The sequence below is a fragment of the Thamnophis sirtalis genome, unplaced genomic scaffold (assembly GCF_051295495.1).
Source record: "Thamnophis sirtalis isolate CommonGarterSnake01/CBP01778 unplaced genomic scaffold, rThaSir2_p1.2 scaffold_1, whole genome shotgun sequence".
Taxonomy (NCBI): domain Eukaryota; kingdom Metazoa; phylum Chordata; class Lepidosauria; order Squamata; family Natricidae; genus Thamnophis; species Thamnophis sirtalis.
The window spans coordinates 70,093,513-70,109,170 of record NW_028261381.1 but is presented as its reverse complement, the minus strand read 5'-3'; the positions used below and the strand labels follow the sequence as shown (position 1 = coordinate 70,109,170).

The window sequence follows — 15,658 nt, the reverse complement described above, 5'->3', positions numbered from 1 at the left end:
AAATGTGTTTCATGCCTCTTACATACTTTTGGGTGATATTATAGTTCACATTTTGTTATTTGCTTCCTTCACCACAAGCCCCCTCCCCCTCCAATGTCTTCTGTGTTAATATGATCAGTATAACACCTACTAGCTCTTTCAAATGACCAGGTTTCCACTGATTTGTCTTAAAAGTTTATTACAGAATTTTAACCTGCAGTACAGATAGTCCTCGACTTGATTTAGTGACTGTTCAAAGCACTGAAAAAAGTGACTTATGACTTTCACATTTATGACTGTTGCAGGATCTACATGGTCATCTGATCAAAATTTTGATGCTTGGCAACCAAATATTTTTGATGGTTCCGGTGTCCCAGGATCATGTGATCACCTTTTGAAACCTTCTGACAAGCAAATTCAAAGCCAGATTTACTTAACTACCTTATTACTAATTTATCAACTGCAGTCATTCATTTGCGGCAAGAAAGGTCATAAACTAGGGCAAAATTCACTTGACAAACATCCAACTTAACAACATCAATTTTTGGCTCTATTGTGGTTATAAGTCAAGGACCACCTGTATTCCTTGATTTTGTCCTAAAGTTTCTCTTGAGCCTTGTCATGGCTGCCCCACTTAGTATGGCCTTTCAAATGTGTCCAGGATTCTCCTCCAGTTACTGTACATCTTGAACAGAAGATGAAACAATGGAAGAGAAATTCTTGGCTCCTGATTGCAAGGATATACTGAGAACTGGGCCAGAAAAATTAGAGAGGGAGAGAGGTAATGCTCAAGTTCAGAAATGAAATAAAAATTTGAGAGATCTATGATCTTTACCTAATTCTGGGGAAAATGCTGCAGACCAATGTGAGAAATACTAGGATGCCAACATTTTTTTAAAAAAGGAAATGAATTCTCCTCCTAAAATGGATAGATTTTATAGGGATAGCAAATCCTCCAAAGGGAATAGAAACCAACTTTTGTGAATAGAAAAAACATAGCTGGAAAGAATGAGATCAAATAAACCCTGCAATTATATTTGAAGGTGTGGGTCTATCTCCAGGGATAATTAGATGGATCTCTGTAAAGATCTATTTGGGACATCACTGGAGAATAATCTTTTGTTAACAATTTATTATTATTTTTTTCATTATAGGTTGAATGGAAAATGTATTCTGTGGAATGGAAAATGGATGGACCACATGTTTTGAGCTTCCATTGTAGATGTTTCTTCATGTTTGCTCACTTGATTTGGGGGGGGGGGGGTTGCATTCAGAATATGAAAAGAAAGAGTTGGAATTTCATATCTTTCAAGTGAAAGTCTGAAGAATGTTCTTTCAGCAAGTTTAATGTGAACTGAGGACTTTTCTCTCTTTTCAGATGAAAAGCGCCAAGCTACAAGAATGAAAGTTAAGAGAATGAATTTGGGACCTTGACAGGTTTCAAAATAAATACACAGACAGCAATGTTGAACAAGGATATGTCTTCTCAGATAGTGATATATTGAACAAAAAGTTTGATTTTAGAGTTGAGAAAAAGATGAAAACCTTAGGGGTCATGCTGACAAATACAAATATAAAACTGTTTCAAAACAACTACTTCCCTCTTTGGAGGGATATTAAATAGGACTTACAAAGTTGGGATAAACTGCACTTATTATTATTGGGGAGAATCTCTGTAATCAAGATGAATATTTTACCAAAGATGCTTTTTTATTTCAGACAATACCAATATTTACAACTGCCAATTCATTTAAACAATGCCAGAAGGATATTTCTAAGTTCATATGGCAAGGGAAAAAACCAAGAATTAGATATAAGCTACTGCAAAATGCTAAGGAAAGAGGGAGTTTGGGCCTACCACGCATGAAGTTGTATTTTGTTAGCAGATTTTGTTATTATTTTTTCCCTTCTACAACACATTACAGTCATTATATCAACATTGTTATGTCATCATACCTGTACCTGTATATAATATTTCACTTCTATATTTACACACCTTTATACACAGTTCTATATATATTTATATATAGTTTTTTTGGCTTAATTAATTTTATTCTTGTTTTGCAGCCATTTGAACCAATTGTTCCAAATTTCATAATATTTCGACTCTTCTTTATCTTTTAATTTCAGTGTTAATTTGTCCATCTCTGCACAATCCAAAGTTTTTTTTTTATCACTAATTCGTCCGAGGGGGTATCATTTTGTTTCCAGCATTGGGCAAATGCTATTCTAGCTGTAGTTAGCAGATGTGTTAATATGTACTTAATTTTCTCTGTATATTTCCCTTTGATTATTCCCAGTAGAAAGATTTCGGGTTTGTATTTTATCTGTCCTCTTTCTTGCACCCATTTCCAAATTTTTGTCCAATATTTTTGTGTTTCCGGGCAGGTCCACCATATGTGATAATAAGTCCCTTGTACTTTTTTACACTTCCAGCAGGTCGGCTTCATGTTTGGGTATATTTTAGCCAATCTTGTTCGTGATAAATGCCAACGATAAAACATTTTGTATATATTTTCTTTAAGTGCTGCTGATCATGTTAATTTATAATTTGTGTTCCAAATTCTTTCCCAATACACTAGATCTATGTTATAACCAAAGTTTTTGGCCCACGCTATCATACAACCTTTAACTTTTTCTTCTTCTAATGTTACTTCTAATAAATATTTGTAAATTTTCGTTATGAATGTAGAAATGAATTGCCGTTATTCCTTAAGGAAAACACAAAAGAACAGATATCTATACAAAATTTATGGGACACCATGAAAGCTTATTCACATGGAATTATTATAGCGTATTCAGCAAAAAGAAATAAAGAAAAATGGGCACAACAAAAGATATTAGAGGAGGTATTATTATATTAGAAAAATTGTGGGAAAATGCAAAGGACTAAATAAGGAAGCAAAGTAGATACATGACTTTGAGAAAAGATTGGTAACAAACAAATGCAAGTATTAGAAATAACAACTAAGATGGTCAAAAATTGAGTAAAAAAGGTAAAGAATTGGACATCACCTGGAAAGGACCAATTACATGGTTTCTGGCTCAAATATCTGACCAGTTTACATGCAATATTGGCCCAGGCAACTGAATGAAATTTTAAAAAAGGGCCAAATTGATGAATGGTTGACAACTGGGAAAAACATACTTGATTCAGAAAGATGCAACTAAAGGAACAACACCTGAAAACTACAGACCAATAACATGCTTGCCAACAACCTTCAAATTACTCACAGGCATTATTGCAGATAACATGATGGATTACTTGGAAACAAACAACATCTTGCCAGTAGAGCAAAAAGGCAACAATCGGAGCAGGGGCACAAAAGATCAGCTCCTAATTGATAAAATGATATTAGAAAATTGTAAGAACAGAAAAACGAACTTGAATATGGTCTGGATTGATTACAAAAAGGCATTTGACTCACTGCCACATAGTTGGATCATAAAATGCTTAGAAACAACTGGCATTAGCAAAAATATTACATCCTTTACAGAAAAGGCGATGAAACAATGGAGAACTGAGTTGGCAGTAGGGAATGAGATCTACGGAATGGTTAATATCAAGCGAGGAATTTTCCAGGGTGATTCACTTTCACCTCTTCTCTTCATCATCGCTATGATCCCACTATCAGTAATCTTTAAAAAACTGAAATTACGCTACCAAACAGCCAAAGAAGCTAAAAAAAATTCGCATTTACTATATATGGATGATTTGAAACTCTATGGAAAGTCAGAAATAGAAATCCAATCATTGATAAACACAGTCCGAGTATTCAGCACCAATATTTCAATGCAGTTTGGCATGGAAAAAATGTGCCACTGTATCCATAAAAAGGGGCAAAATCACTGCATGTGAGGGAATTGAAATGCCCAATGGCCAACTAATTAAATGCAACGAAAATGAAGCCTACAAATACTTAGGCATTCTGCAATTGGATAACATCAAGCATGGAGAAGTAAAAACTATTGTCAGGCGAGAGTACACCAACAGAGTTAGGAAAATTTTGAAATCTAAATTGAATGGTGGAAATACAATCAAGGCCATAAATACCTGGGCAATACCAGTTATAAGAAGTTGAGCGACTGTGGAAAAAGAAATTGTGTATTGTCCCGATTGTAATTGGAGCCCTTGGAGCAATACCTAAAGGGTTAGCTCGCTATTTGGAAATTTTAAATTTATCAGACTTGAACATTCTGATTCTACAAAAAACCACCCTACTTGGAACAGCTTATATCCTCCAACGTTACCTTAACAGTTCCTAGGTCCCTCGAGCTGTTGAGTTACCAACCAGCCCCAAAGGCTGTGAATCTCACCAAAGATTAACCACATTTGATGATGATGATGGTGGTGGTGGTGGTGGTGGTGGTGGTGGTGGTGGTGGTGGTGATGTGTACAAAATTCATACAGACAATATACTGTTGACCAAGCATTTTTGGAAGTTAAAGAAACCACTTTATATATATATATATAAAGTTAAAGAGCACAGTGAAAAATAATGGAAGAGGTTAAATATTAAAAAAATGAAACTAATGACAATAGGTACAATGAACAGCCTTAGGACTGACAATAAAGATATATATGGTCACCAATTTAGGATTGGTCACTTAGCAGCAGTTAGAAGTTATGATAGATCTCCCCCAAAATGTATTTTTAATCCAATCTTGAAATTCCAACAGAGACCCCACTGCAATCACATGACTGTATTTTGCCACTCAGGAACTGGCCTACATTTATAGTCATTTTCAATGTCACATATAAATCACATGACATGCAATTTACGTTTTTGAAAAATGGGGAACTTCTGTTTTTCAGCAAAAAGCACTCCATGCTATTTGTTTAAAGGCTGCCACCAAAACAGTCGTAAAAATTGGGTCTAGTCACATGATGATCTGTTTTATAACCATCACCGCTTACAACCATAATGGGCAGGGTCGATTATGGCTATAAACTAAGACTGAAGGAGTAGATATCTTTTGCCATTGAGGATCAACTATCAATAGCAGAGAAATAACCATGCAGGAAATACAAGCAGGAAGTGGGCTGGAGTAACATGTATGCTTTTAAAAGTGAAACTGCTCTTTACAGCAAACATAAAAGTGAGTGGACAAAGTCTGCTTAGCAATTCAGGATCGGATTGTGCCTGTAACTTTTCACTGCAAAGTGGTAAGTCTAAAAACCATATTATTTAACATGGATCAACTGATGCTAGTATGGTATTTTGGTGAATGAGCACAAACTATTAGATACATCCAGATAGTTCAAGTAGGAAATGGCAGTATTTCCTTGCACTTTATTTAAGCAATGAAGGGTTAGCAAGCAGCAATTTCATATCACTCACCCTGGGCAGTAACTGATTTGAGAAAAGCTGTTACCTCATATGGCAAACATCAACCAGAAGTTAAACCCCAATAGCTGGCTAAGCGTGTGGGCAGCTAGAATGTTTCAGATATTACTACGCAGACAATTTGCAGATCACTTTGGTTGTTGTGTTTTGATAGCTGGGGCGGAGATTGATTAAATATGAATTTTATTCTGTCCTTGGGATTGACTCAGATCAATGATCTACCTTCTCCCCCTCCCCTAATATGAGGAGAAATATTCATCCCCCTCTGCTTCAGAGTCAGAAACCACCTCCTACAACCTGGAGACTCTCTTGCTGCGTTGCATTGATGGTGGGGTGGGGGTGTGGAAGCAGCAGGGAGAACTTTGTCGTGTCTGCTGAAGAGTTTACTCTTTTTCATAAGCAGAGTTTGTAATTGGCCTATTTGTCCATAGCCAGGTCATATAGTCCATGGAAACTAGGCAGCTGGATTAGACTGATCTTAAAGAATTTCAGTCCAGGAATTTAAAAAAGCAGAACTTGGTTTGCTCTGGGACTGAACAGTTAATAGATAGGAGTTCTTTCCTGCGATACTAGGATACCCTCCAACCCTCAGTCTACATGGACTTACACAGACACTCTCCCCTAAAACACACATATAGAAAGAAAAAGCTGGAGCCGCTTTTGCATTCCAAACTAGGTAAAGGTAAAGGTTCCCCTCGCACATGTGCTAATCATTCCCAACTCTAGGGGGCAGTGCTCATCTCCGTTTCAAAGCCAAAGAGCCAGTGCTGTCCGAAGATGTCTCCATGGTCATATGGCAGGCATGACTAAACACCGAAGGAGCATGGAACACTGTTAGGTTCCTACCATAGTGGTTCCTATTTTTCTACTTGCATTTTTTACATGCTTTCGAACTGCTAGGTTGGCAGAAACTGGGACAAGTAATGAGAGCTTAGCCTGTTATGCGGCACGGGGATTCGAACCACTGAGCTGCCGAACTTTCAATCGATAACCTGGATTTATTCCCTGCTTTGTTATCTGATCTGCATCTTTGCCATCAGATTCTTGCCCACCCCCTGCATGCCAACCTCTATGTCTTGCAAACACTGAACCCCTTTACAGAAGATGATCCAGGATTCCTTGACGTCATCAGCCTGTAATTCAGCACAGTAATTCCCTGTACCATGCAGGGAATCATATGAAATGTCAGACCTTTTCAGATTTGGGGTTTGGGTGCCAATGAGCAGTGAAATTTTCTTGGGGATGAAGAACTTCCAAATAGCTAAAAAATAACAGGTTTAAAATATTGTTTATTCATGAGGAAATAACAGAGTTTCTTTCTTCGTTTATATATAAAATAGCAGATGAAGATGATTTATATACATATCTTGGAGAGATTGAATCACACTCACAAAAGAAAGTTCTTCTTTATATTTAATCAATCGTATACATAAAATATATTGTGTACCATATTTCAAATATTAGTGTATATATATTGTGAGAATCAAGAAATGTAGCCTATTGATCTATTAGATTCAATAAGTCCTATGGGTAATAAAAGGCCCCAGAAGAAAGAGATATGAACCAAAGTTTTCAGCTAGGATGATTTCAAAATTTACCAGAAATATTTGTAATCCTGCTGAACTGTTGCTAAATGTGAAATATGTTTTTTTACAAAATATGCACTTGTATGGATTCGTTTAAACCAGGAAGAGAACTGTTGGAAATGAGGAATTGAAAGGAATGTACACAGTTGTTCACAGAAAGTGACAGTTAGTGAAATTGTGAATCATGTATGTGGTTAGAAGAACAGTATAAAGGATCGGGTTCAAGATCAGCTCAGGGCTCTTTGATTTATAGCAGTCCTTGTAGGACTTGCTATTTCTCATTGGCCCTCTGCATTTATATGTTAATGCAGTGTATTACTGCTATTATATCTTTTATATCTACTCATTTCTAACATTCCAAATTATTAGAAACAATAAACCTCTGATTTTAAAGTAAGAATTATTGCTTGTGTTGTTGCCTTTGTTTCCTAGTAGAATTTTCTTATGACAATAATGAAGAACATGAACTTTAGTTCATAATGGTTCATGATTAGTTTGATAAGCAGAATTAGACTAACACTCCCACTTCCTTCTGCAGTGCTGAAGCCTTTTCTAAAGCAATTACTTTAGATTTTCATGGAGGCCACCTTAATGATGCTTGCCATGCTTCAGTCACAAAGGTTTTATATCAATACCAGAGGTGAGTTCCTACCAGTTCGCACCTATTCGGTAGAACCGGTTCGTCAAATCTACCGAACTGGTTAGAAGAGGTTCCACCAATGGACCTGGAAAGCAGGCCACACCTACAGAAGAGGTTCCAAAAAAATTTGAAACCCACCACTGATCAATACTTATGGGATACAAGCCATCTTGGGTCAGCTGTTCCTCCAGTCATGGTCGAAACAGCTCAATCTCTCCATATCTCTGAAATAGGATAAATTGAATCTGGCCACTTGTACTTCGAGGGATAACTCTAAATTAATATTTTTGATGATCCATTAGGTTTCTTTGAAGAATTTGGCAGCATCAGCTGAGTTTTGCTATCAAATTCTGTAGCAGAATAATCTCATTAAATAACCCATCCAAGAGATTTTATAGATCTGATTGATTCCTGATGGGTGATTGGCAAGTTTCCTGTTGGTGCCTTGTTGAAGCCTGGAATAAAAAAAGTGCCAAAGGCATTACATATGCTTCCTCTAAGAGTGGCTTTTTTCCTGATCACCAATACTAGGCTGCTCCTTGCAAACTGAATTGCTCTGGCAGAGGAAGCATCAGAAGTGATACTTGAAGTGGTGCTTGTAAAAAAAATAAGAAGTGGACATAACAGATATTGGTCTAAGCTCAGGTTTGAACTTACACTGTGATGATAAAATGGCTTCTTTTCAGACTTTGTTTCTTCCAATTCTTTATAAATGTTTTAATGCTGCTTCTTGTCCCTTCTAAGTTCTTTCCTGAAATGTATTGTCTTTCTTAGCTTTGGCCACTCTTTTCTTCACCACAATTTCCACCATTTGTTCTGATTACTTTCTCATGTTTTTTCACTCTGACAGTCTCTTTCCACACTCATCCTTAATGACTTCTTGAAATTCATTCCATAATTCCTCTGGGTTTTTTTTAAATCAATAATGTTAAGGATTTCAAAGCAATTCCTGATGTACCCCTTGAAAATATTGGGAATATATTCAACATCATACCTAATGGTGATATTCAAAAATTTTGCCTACCAGTTCTGTGGGTGTGGCTTGGTGGATGCGGCTGGTCATGTGACTGGGCACACATGGCCGAACAACTGATTCACACACAATGTAAAAGCAGCTAGACTTCACACAAAATGGCTTCTGCAACAAGCAAGAACCTCACAGACAATCAGGCAGAGCTGATTGTCACACAGTTGATTACCGGAACTTTGAAAAACTTTTTCTAACATTTTTTACTGTAGGTTTGAGCGAATAGGTAGTACAAAAATGCTTTAAAAAAGTCAAAAAAGATTTTTAAAAAAGCACAGCTGATCATTGTAACTTTTTAAAAAATTAAGCATATTTTTTTACTACCAGTTTGGGCGAATGGTAGCATTTTTTACTACCAGTTTGGGTGAACCGGCCTGAACCGGTAGCATTTCACCCCTGATCATACCTTATCTCTTCTTCTTCAACTTAAGTTGTATCTTGCATATTATCAGTTCTTGATTTGTTCTACAGTAAACACTGGCCATGCCTTTGATGCTATAATTGAGGTCCTCCACCTCCTTTTAGCAATAATATAGTGATGTCTATGTATAGAGGCATTATCTGCATTGTTTGAAGACAGTCTTAAGTATGTGATCCCTTCAGACCTCATTTTCCATATTAGTTTCTCTCATTTTAATTTTAGATTGGATGTAACCCACAGTTAACATGAATAAAACTGTGAAAGAAGATATTTACAATGCATTGAATGAACTCTGTGAGACGGAATTTAAAGCATTTAAATGGAGGCTCAATTCTATTAATTATGATGAAAGGTCAAACATTCCTAACAGTTCACTGGAGAAAGCTAACCAACAAGAAGTTGTAGATCTCCTAATTCAACATTATGGAAATGATGCTCTAAAGGTGTGCACTGATGTCCTTCAAAAATGCAATAGAAATGATCTTGCAAAAAACCTGGAAGAAAAGAAAGGTAAGAAAACTCAACATATATATGTGTGTGTGTGTGTGTGTGTGTGTGTGTGTGTGTGTGTGTATGTATATGTATATGTATATGTATATATGTATGTATGTATGTATGTATGTATGTATGTATATATATATATATATATTACTTTTATTAAACATTTATAGGCCGCCCTTTTCCCTGAGGGGACTCAGGGCGGCTTACAATAATAGGGGGGGGGGGAGTGCAGGGCAGGACAAAACACAAAAAGAAAATGTGAGTAAAAATAATTAGCGGTAAAACACAACATTCACTCAACATTCGGGAGGGGCGAGAGTAAAGTCTTATCCCCAGGCCTGACGGGATAGCCAGATCTTGAGGGCTGTGCGGAAGGCCTGGACGGTGGTGAGGGTGCGGATCTCCACGGGGAGATTGTTCCATAGCGTCGGAGCTGCAACTGAGAAGGCTCTCCTCCGCGTGGTCGCCAGTCGGCACTGACTGGCGGATGGAATTCGGAGGAGGCCTACTCTATGCGATCTGATGGGACGAAGGGAGGTAATTGGCAGAAGGCGGTCTCTCAAATAGCCAGATCCACTACCATGGAGCGCTTTACAGAAATGTTCTCTCCGCTTAAAATTAAATAGCAATATATAAAGACCCATTGTTTTTTGTTTCCAGGTAAATCTTGTTTAATCAATTTGTTGTTGATGATTATGACTAGCAATGGCACCTTAGCATTTCAGAGTGGGGCTTTCCTTCTAGTCTGAGATTCCTTGTCTTGAGCCTAGAATCAAACCTGAGTTAAGCATCAACATTATCACTCAATTTGGCTCTTTCCTATCACTGTCAAAGAAAATATTAAGCCAAGTTCAAGAAATAGGTCCATTGATCTAAATTTAAGGGAGATCCTTGAAAGTTGAATTGAGTCCATCCTTTTTTCTAGCATGCTTCCTGACATGATATAGAATTAAGGCATCTTACAGCTGTTGATGCTATTGTTGCTATTAGGGAAGAGAGCAAGGCATGTAATGCTGGGTGGATACAGAGAACAAAGAAGCGCAGCGTTCTCTTGCAGAAGCTCCAAGTAGAAAGAAACTGAGAGCTGACTTTAGGGAATTACAGCTTCCAAATATCTGAAAATCTTCTGTGTACATATCTACACCAGGAATCCTAAAATGGAGAGCCAGCAAGTGGCCCCAAAACAGTCAAATTCCATGAAGAAATCCCTTTTGTGCCTTGTTGCAACCTATATGCCTGCTTCACTTGGTCTGACATTCTATTGGATATAGGATTGGGTTTCCAATTTTTTAGTACTGGTTCCGTCAGCATGGCTAGGTGGGGGGCATGTGACTGAGTGGGCATGGCCTACTTGATGTCACTCACACACATGCAGTCACATGCCCCCCACCTAGCCACACCCACAGAAACGTGAAAATTTGTTTTGCCAGCTGGGAAGCTGGCACAGGAGCCTCGGTTTCCCCTGCTGCTATGGCTCTCAGAGGAAAGAGGCAGGGATCCTGGCCAGCGCTCATTTCCCCTACCACTCACCACCACTCGCCCCCTTGCCGCTTTCCCGGCCAGTTGTCCAGCTAAGAATGGCAGGCAGGCCAAGGCTGCAGCCAGCAAGGAGGGGGCAGGTGATGTTCTGTCCCACAGGGACGGCGGTGGTGAGTGGTAAGGGAAGCGAGTGCCAGCCATCATCCCTGCCTCCTTTGTCCAAGAGCCATGACAGCGGGAGAAACCAAGGCTCCTTTGCCAGCCTCCCAGCTGATCTGTTCCATCCAGCTTCCCTTACACACACACACACACACACACACACCGCTTGCTGTGGCACGAGGTGGGCATGGCTGGGGTGAAATCAGGAGGAGAGGGAGGAGAAGGCCATCCCTAGCAGAAGCTTGGCTTTCTCCTCCCCCTCCCCCTGATTTCTCCCCATGGCAAGCAAGGCGCCTCTCAAAGAGAATGAAGTGGCTGTGGGCACTTCTTCCAACAGTGGGGGGGGGGTCTCTGCCTTTGCAGAAACAGAGCAGATGCATGTGCAGCAGCCCCAGGATGTCCACTTGCCTTCCCGCAGCATTGCTTCCCTCCCCTCTCAGATCCAGCACAGCATCTGCATTTCCACCTACCCTAAGGTGACCAGATTTTCAGATTGGAAAAGAGGGACACCCTTGACCGGGGGGGGGGGGGGGGGGGGCTTGATTAAAAAAACTTTTTTTGTCAAAAGGTCACCCCAGGACACTGAAACCAGAATAAATACGAATCTGTTGCCAAACAAAATTTTGATCACGTGACCATGAGGATGCTGCAACGGTCGCTAAGTGTGAAAAATGGTCGCAACGGTCGCTAAGTGTGAAAAATGGTCATCAGTCACTTTTTTCAATGCCATTGTAACTTTGGTCACTAAATGTTTTCCCCCTTCTCGAGACTCCTCACTTCTTCCTTCATTCCTCTTGCTTATCTACCTTCACCTTATCTGTCTTCTGCTCTTTCCCTCTCTTCCTTCCTTCCTCCCTCCTTCCATCCTCTTCTTTCCTCACTCACTCCCTTCCTCCTTTTTTCTCTTCCTTCCTCCTTCCATTCTTTATACGATATAAAATTCAATGAGGGTGAAACACACAAAATCTGGCAAAGCTGCCTTGCACCAACCTGGCCTGCCCATAGAATAGCAGCCACTTTGAGACACATAAACCTGGTTTGAACATATTACATCACAAAGATTTGCAAAGATCACATTTGCAAAAAGGAACATTTCTTGTAGTAAATACATTTTATAAACAATTTAAAAGTAAAAATCCCCCCAAAATAATAAAAAAGGTATTCTATAAATAAAAGAAATCCTTAAAAACCATTGTTAAGTATTACACCAGCAATAATTTATACTGTCACCATTTCAAACTATCATCAGAAATACGAATCCGTTGCCAAACATCAACACTGACTGAGACAGTGAGCACTCAGGCCCACATATTGTTTTCCTAGAAGGGGTTGAGGGGGAACTCAAGGGCAAGGAAACAGGACAATCTACTTTAAAGGGAGTGACAGTTCACAGTCTCCTTAAGAGCTATCACTGGATCCATTGTCACTGAATAATTTTAGTCTGCTCTGCAAATTTCCCTTTTTAGGGAAGGTTCTTGAGAAGATGATAGACTGGCAACTGAGGCGCACTGGAGGAAACGATTATATAGATCCTTTCCACTTGTGTTTCAGGTTGGGTTATCGCCCTGAGATGGTACTGATGACATTCATAAATGGTCCCAGGACATAGGTACTATATTTGTCCTAGTCCTAATTGATCTCTGAATGACTTTGATACTATTGATCACGATATTCTTTTGGCTTAATGTCTGAGGAACAGGGATAATGGTTTAATGGTAGTTGTCCTTCTTCCAAGCAATCTAGAGCTGGGAGAGAGGGCAAGGGGACAATTACCTACTGTAATTTTTACCAATACATGTGTCATCCTGGTCCCTTCAAGGCTGCCTATGAAAGAAAAAGGGGGAAAAGGAAAATACAGGTGAAACTCGAAAAATTAGAATATCGTGCAAAAGTTCATTTATTTCAGTAATGCAACTTAAAAGGTGAAACTAATATATGAGATAGACTCATTACATGCAAAGCAAGATAGTTCAAGCTATGATTTGTCATAATTGTGATGATTATGGCTTGCAGCTCATGAAAACCCCAAATCCATAATCTCAGAAAATTAGAATATTGTGAAAAGGTGCAATATTCTAGGCTCAAAGTGTCCCACTCTAATCAGCTAATTAAGCCATAACACCTGCAAAGGGTTCCTGAGCCTTTAAATCGTCTTTCAGTCTCATTCAGTAGGAATCACAATCATGGGAAAGACTGTTGACCTGACAGTTGTGCAGAAAACCATCATCAACACCCTCCATAAGGAGGGAAAGCCTCAAAAGGTAATTGCAAAAGAAGTTGGATATTCCCAAAGTACTGTATCAAAGCACATTAATAGAAAGTTATGTGGAAGAGAAAAGTGTGGAAGAAAAAGGTGCACAAGCAGCAAGGATGACTGCAGCCTGGAGAGGATTATCAGGAAAAGGCCATTCAAAAGTGTTGGGGACTTTCACAAGGAGTGGACTGAGGCTGCAGTCAGTGCATCAAGAGCCACCACACACAGACAAATCCTGGACATGGGCTTCAAATGTCGTATTCCTCTTGTCAAGCTGCTCCTGAACAACAAACAACGTCAGAAGCGTCTTACCTGAGCTAAAGAAGAACAGACCTGGTATGTTGCTCAGTGGTCCAAAGTCCTCTTTTCTGATGAGAGCAACTTTTGCATCTCATTTGGAAACCAAGGACCCAGTGTATGGAGGAAGAATGGCGAGGCACACACTGCAAGATTCTTGAAGTCTAGTGTAAAGTTTCCACAGTCTGTGTTGATTTGGGGAGCCATGTCATCTGCTGGTGTTGGTCCACTGTACTTCATTAAGTCCAGGGTCAACATAGCAGTCTACCAGGAGATTTTGGAGCACTTCATGCTTCTTCCGTAGACGAGCTTTATGGGGATGCTGACTTCATTTTCCAGCAGGACGTGGCACCTGCCCACACTGCCAAAAGCACCAAAACCTGGTTCAATGACCGTGGAATTACTGTGCTTGATTGGCCAGCAAACTCGCCTGACCTGAACCTCTATGGGGCATTGCCAAGAGAAAGATGAGAGACATGAGACTGAACAATGCAGAAGAGCTGAAGGCCGCTATTGAAGCATCCTGATCTTCCATAACACCTCAGCAGTGCCACAGGCTGATAGCTTCCATGCCACACCGCACTAAAGCAGTAATTGCTGCAAAAGAGGCCCAAACCAAGTACTGAGTACATATGCATGCTTATACTTTTCAGATGTCCAATATTGTTCTATGTACAATCTTTGTTTTATTGCTTGCATGTAATATTCTAATTTTTTGAGATTGTGGATTTGGGGTTTTCATGAGCTGTACGCCATAATCATCACAATTATGACAAATCACGGCTTGAACTATCTTGCTTTCCATGTAATGAGTCCATCTCATATATTAGTTTCACCTTTTAAGTTGCATTACTGAAATAAATGAACTTTTGCATGATATTCTAATTTTTCAAGTTTCACCTGTAAATATATAGAAAGCATAGGAATTATGAGAAATCTAATATACATTATATATGTAGACATTGATAGAAAATATACACCCATGCATTTTTTTTAAAAAAACTCTATGATTTACCAATTTTTATATGTATTTCACTAATTCTAGTTCATCTTTAGTTGCAGATGCTGATGCTTGCCAACTTCCAGTTTTAGTAGGTAAGACAGGAATCATTCAAAGAATTATTGAATTATGTGTAGAACTAACTTTGCATGAGCAGTTTCTCCCTTCTTCTTCCCTTCTATGCAAACTACTGTAAATATTAATTACCTCAAAAACTTTAAAGGAGGAAACTCTGGGATGGTTTTGCAATGCTAACTAGGAGAAAAAGAAGGGAAAGGGAAGAATTCAAATGTTCCCTGCCATCTTCCCAAAGGGAAACTCAGTGGAAAAGCCAGCAGGAAATTGTTCCCACTCTCACTGTTTTTTGCCCTCAGTTTCATTTTCTCTGTAAGGAAAGTTATCTAAAATAAAGTCCCAACAGGGCAGAGGTTATTTAGTATTACGTTATACTTGCCCATTCATAGTTTCTGTTTTTGCACAATTTATTCAAAACTTATAATAAAATAAAGTTTTCTGTCGATTGATTAATTAAGGCCATCATTTTTTTTTCAATCTTAAACAAAGAAATGTAACAAAGAAATAAATAAATTGATACAACCCTCCTACTGCTAAGAATAACACAGAGAATCCATTTCTGTTGTCCAGCCATCATTTCCATGAAATAGTTCAAAAGAAGGTACCATTACAAAAAGTTAAAATCCAAATTTGACTGATGTATATAACAATCTCTCTTCCAAACATAATATACATTGCAAAAATGTATTTTAAATGGGATGTTAGTCTTGGTACATCTCCAAAATAGCAATGTTTATTGATTCTTTTTCTATACAAATGTTCCAGAGAACTACAAATAAAAAATATTATTTTGTTGAAAAAATATTTTTAATAATCTATATTATTAAATATTTTAATGTAGATTTGATGTCAAGATTATTAATCTTATGTTGTTAAATTAGATCCAATCTCT

The 15,658-nt window shown here is 38.5% G+C and overlaps 1 protein-coding gene across 3 annotated transcripts in view; it reads left to right on the top strand.

The window, feature by feature from the left end:
* The window catches only part of LOC106543641 (NACHT, LRR and PYD domains-containing protein 12-like), a 59,950-nt gene extending 57,288 nt beyond the window's left edge, over positions 1 to 2,662 (top strand). For all 3 annotated transcript variants that reach the window (XM_087715685.1, XM_087715673.1, XM_087715677.1), the window contains one exon: positions 1,134 to 2,662. In XM_087715685.1, the coding sequence (XP_087571811.1) occupies positions 1,134 to 1,188 (55 nt within the window). In that variant the 3' untranslated portion in view covers positions 1,189 to 2,662. The remainder of the gene's footprint in view (positions 1 to 1,133) is intronic.
* The last annotated feature ends 12,996 nt before the right edge of the window (positions 2,663 to 15,658 follow it).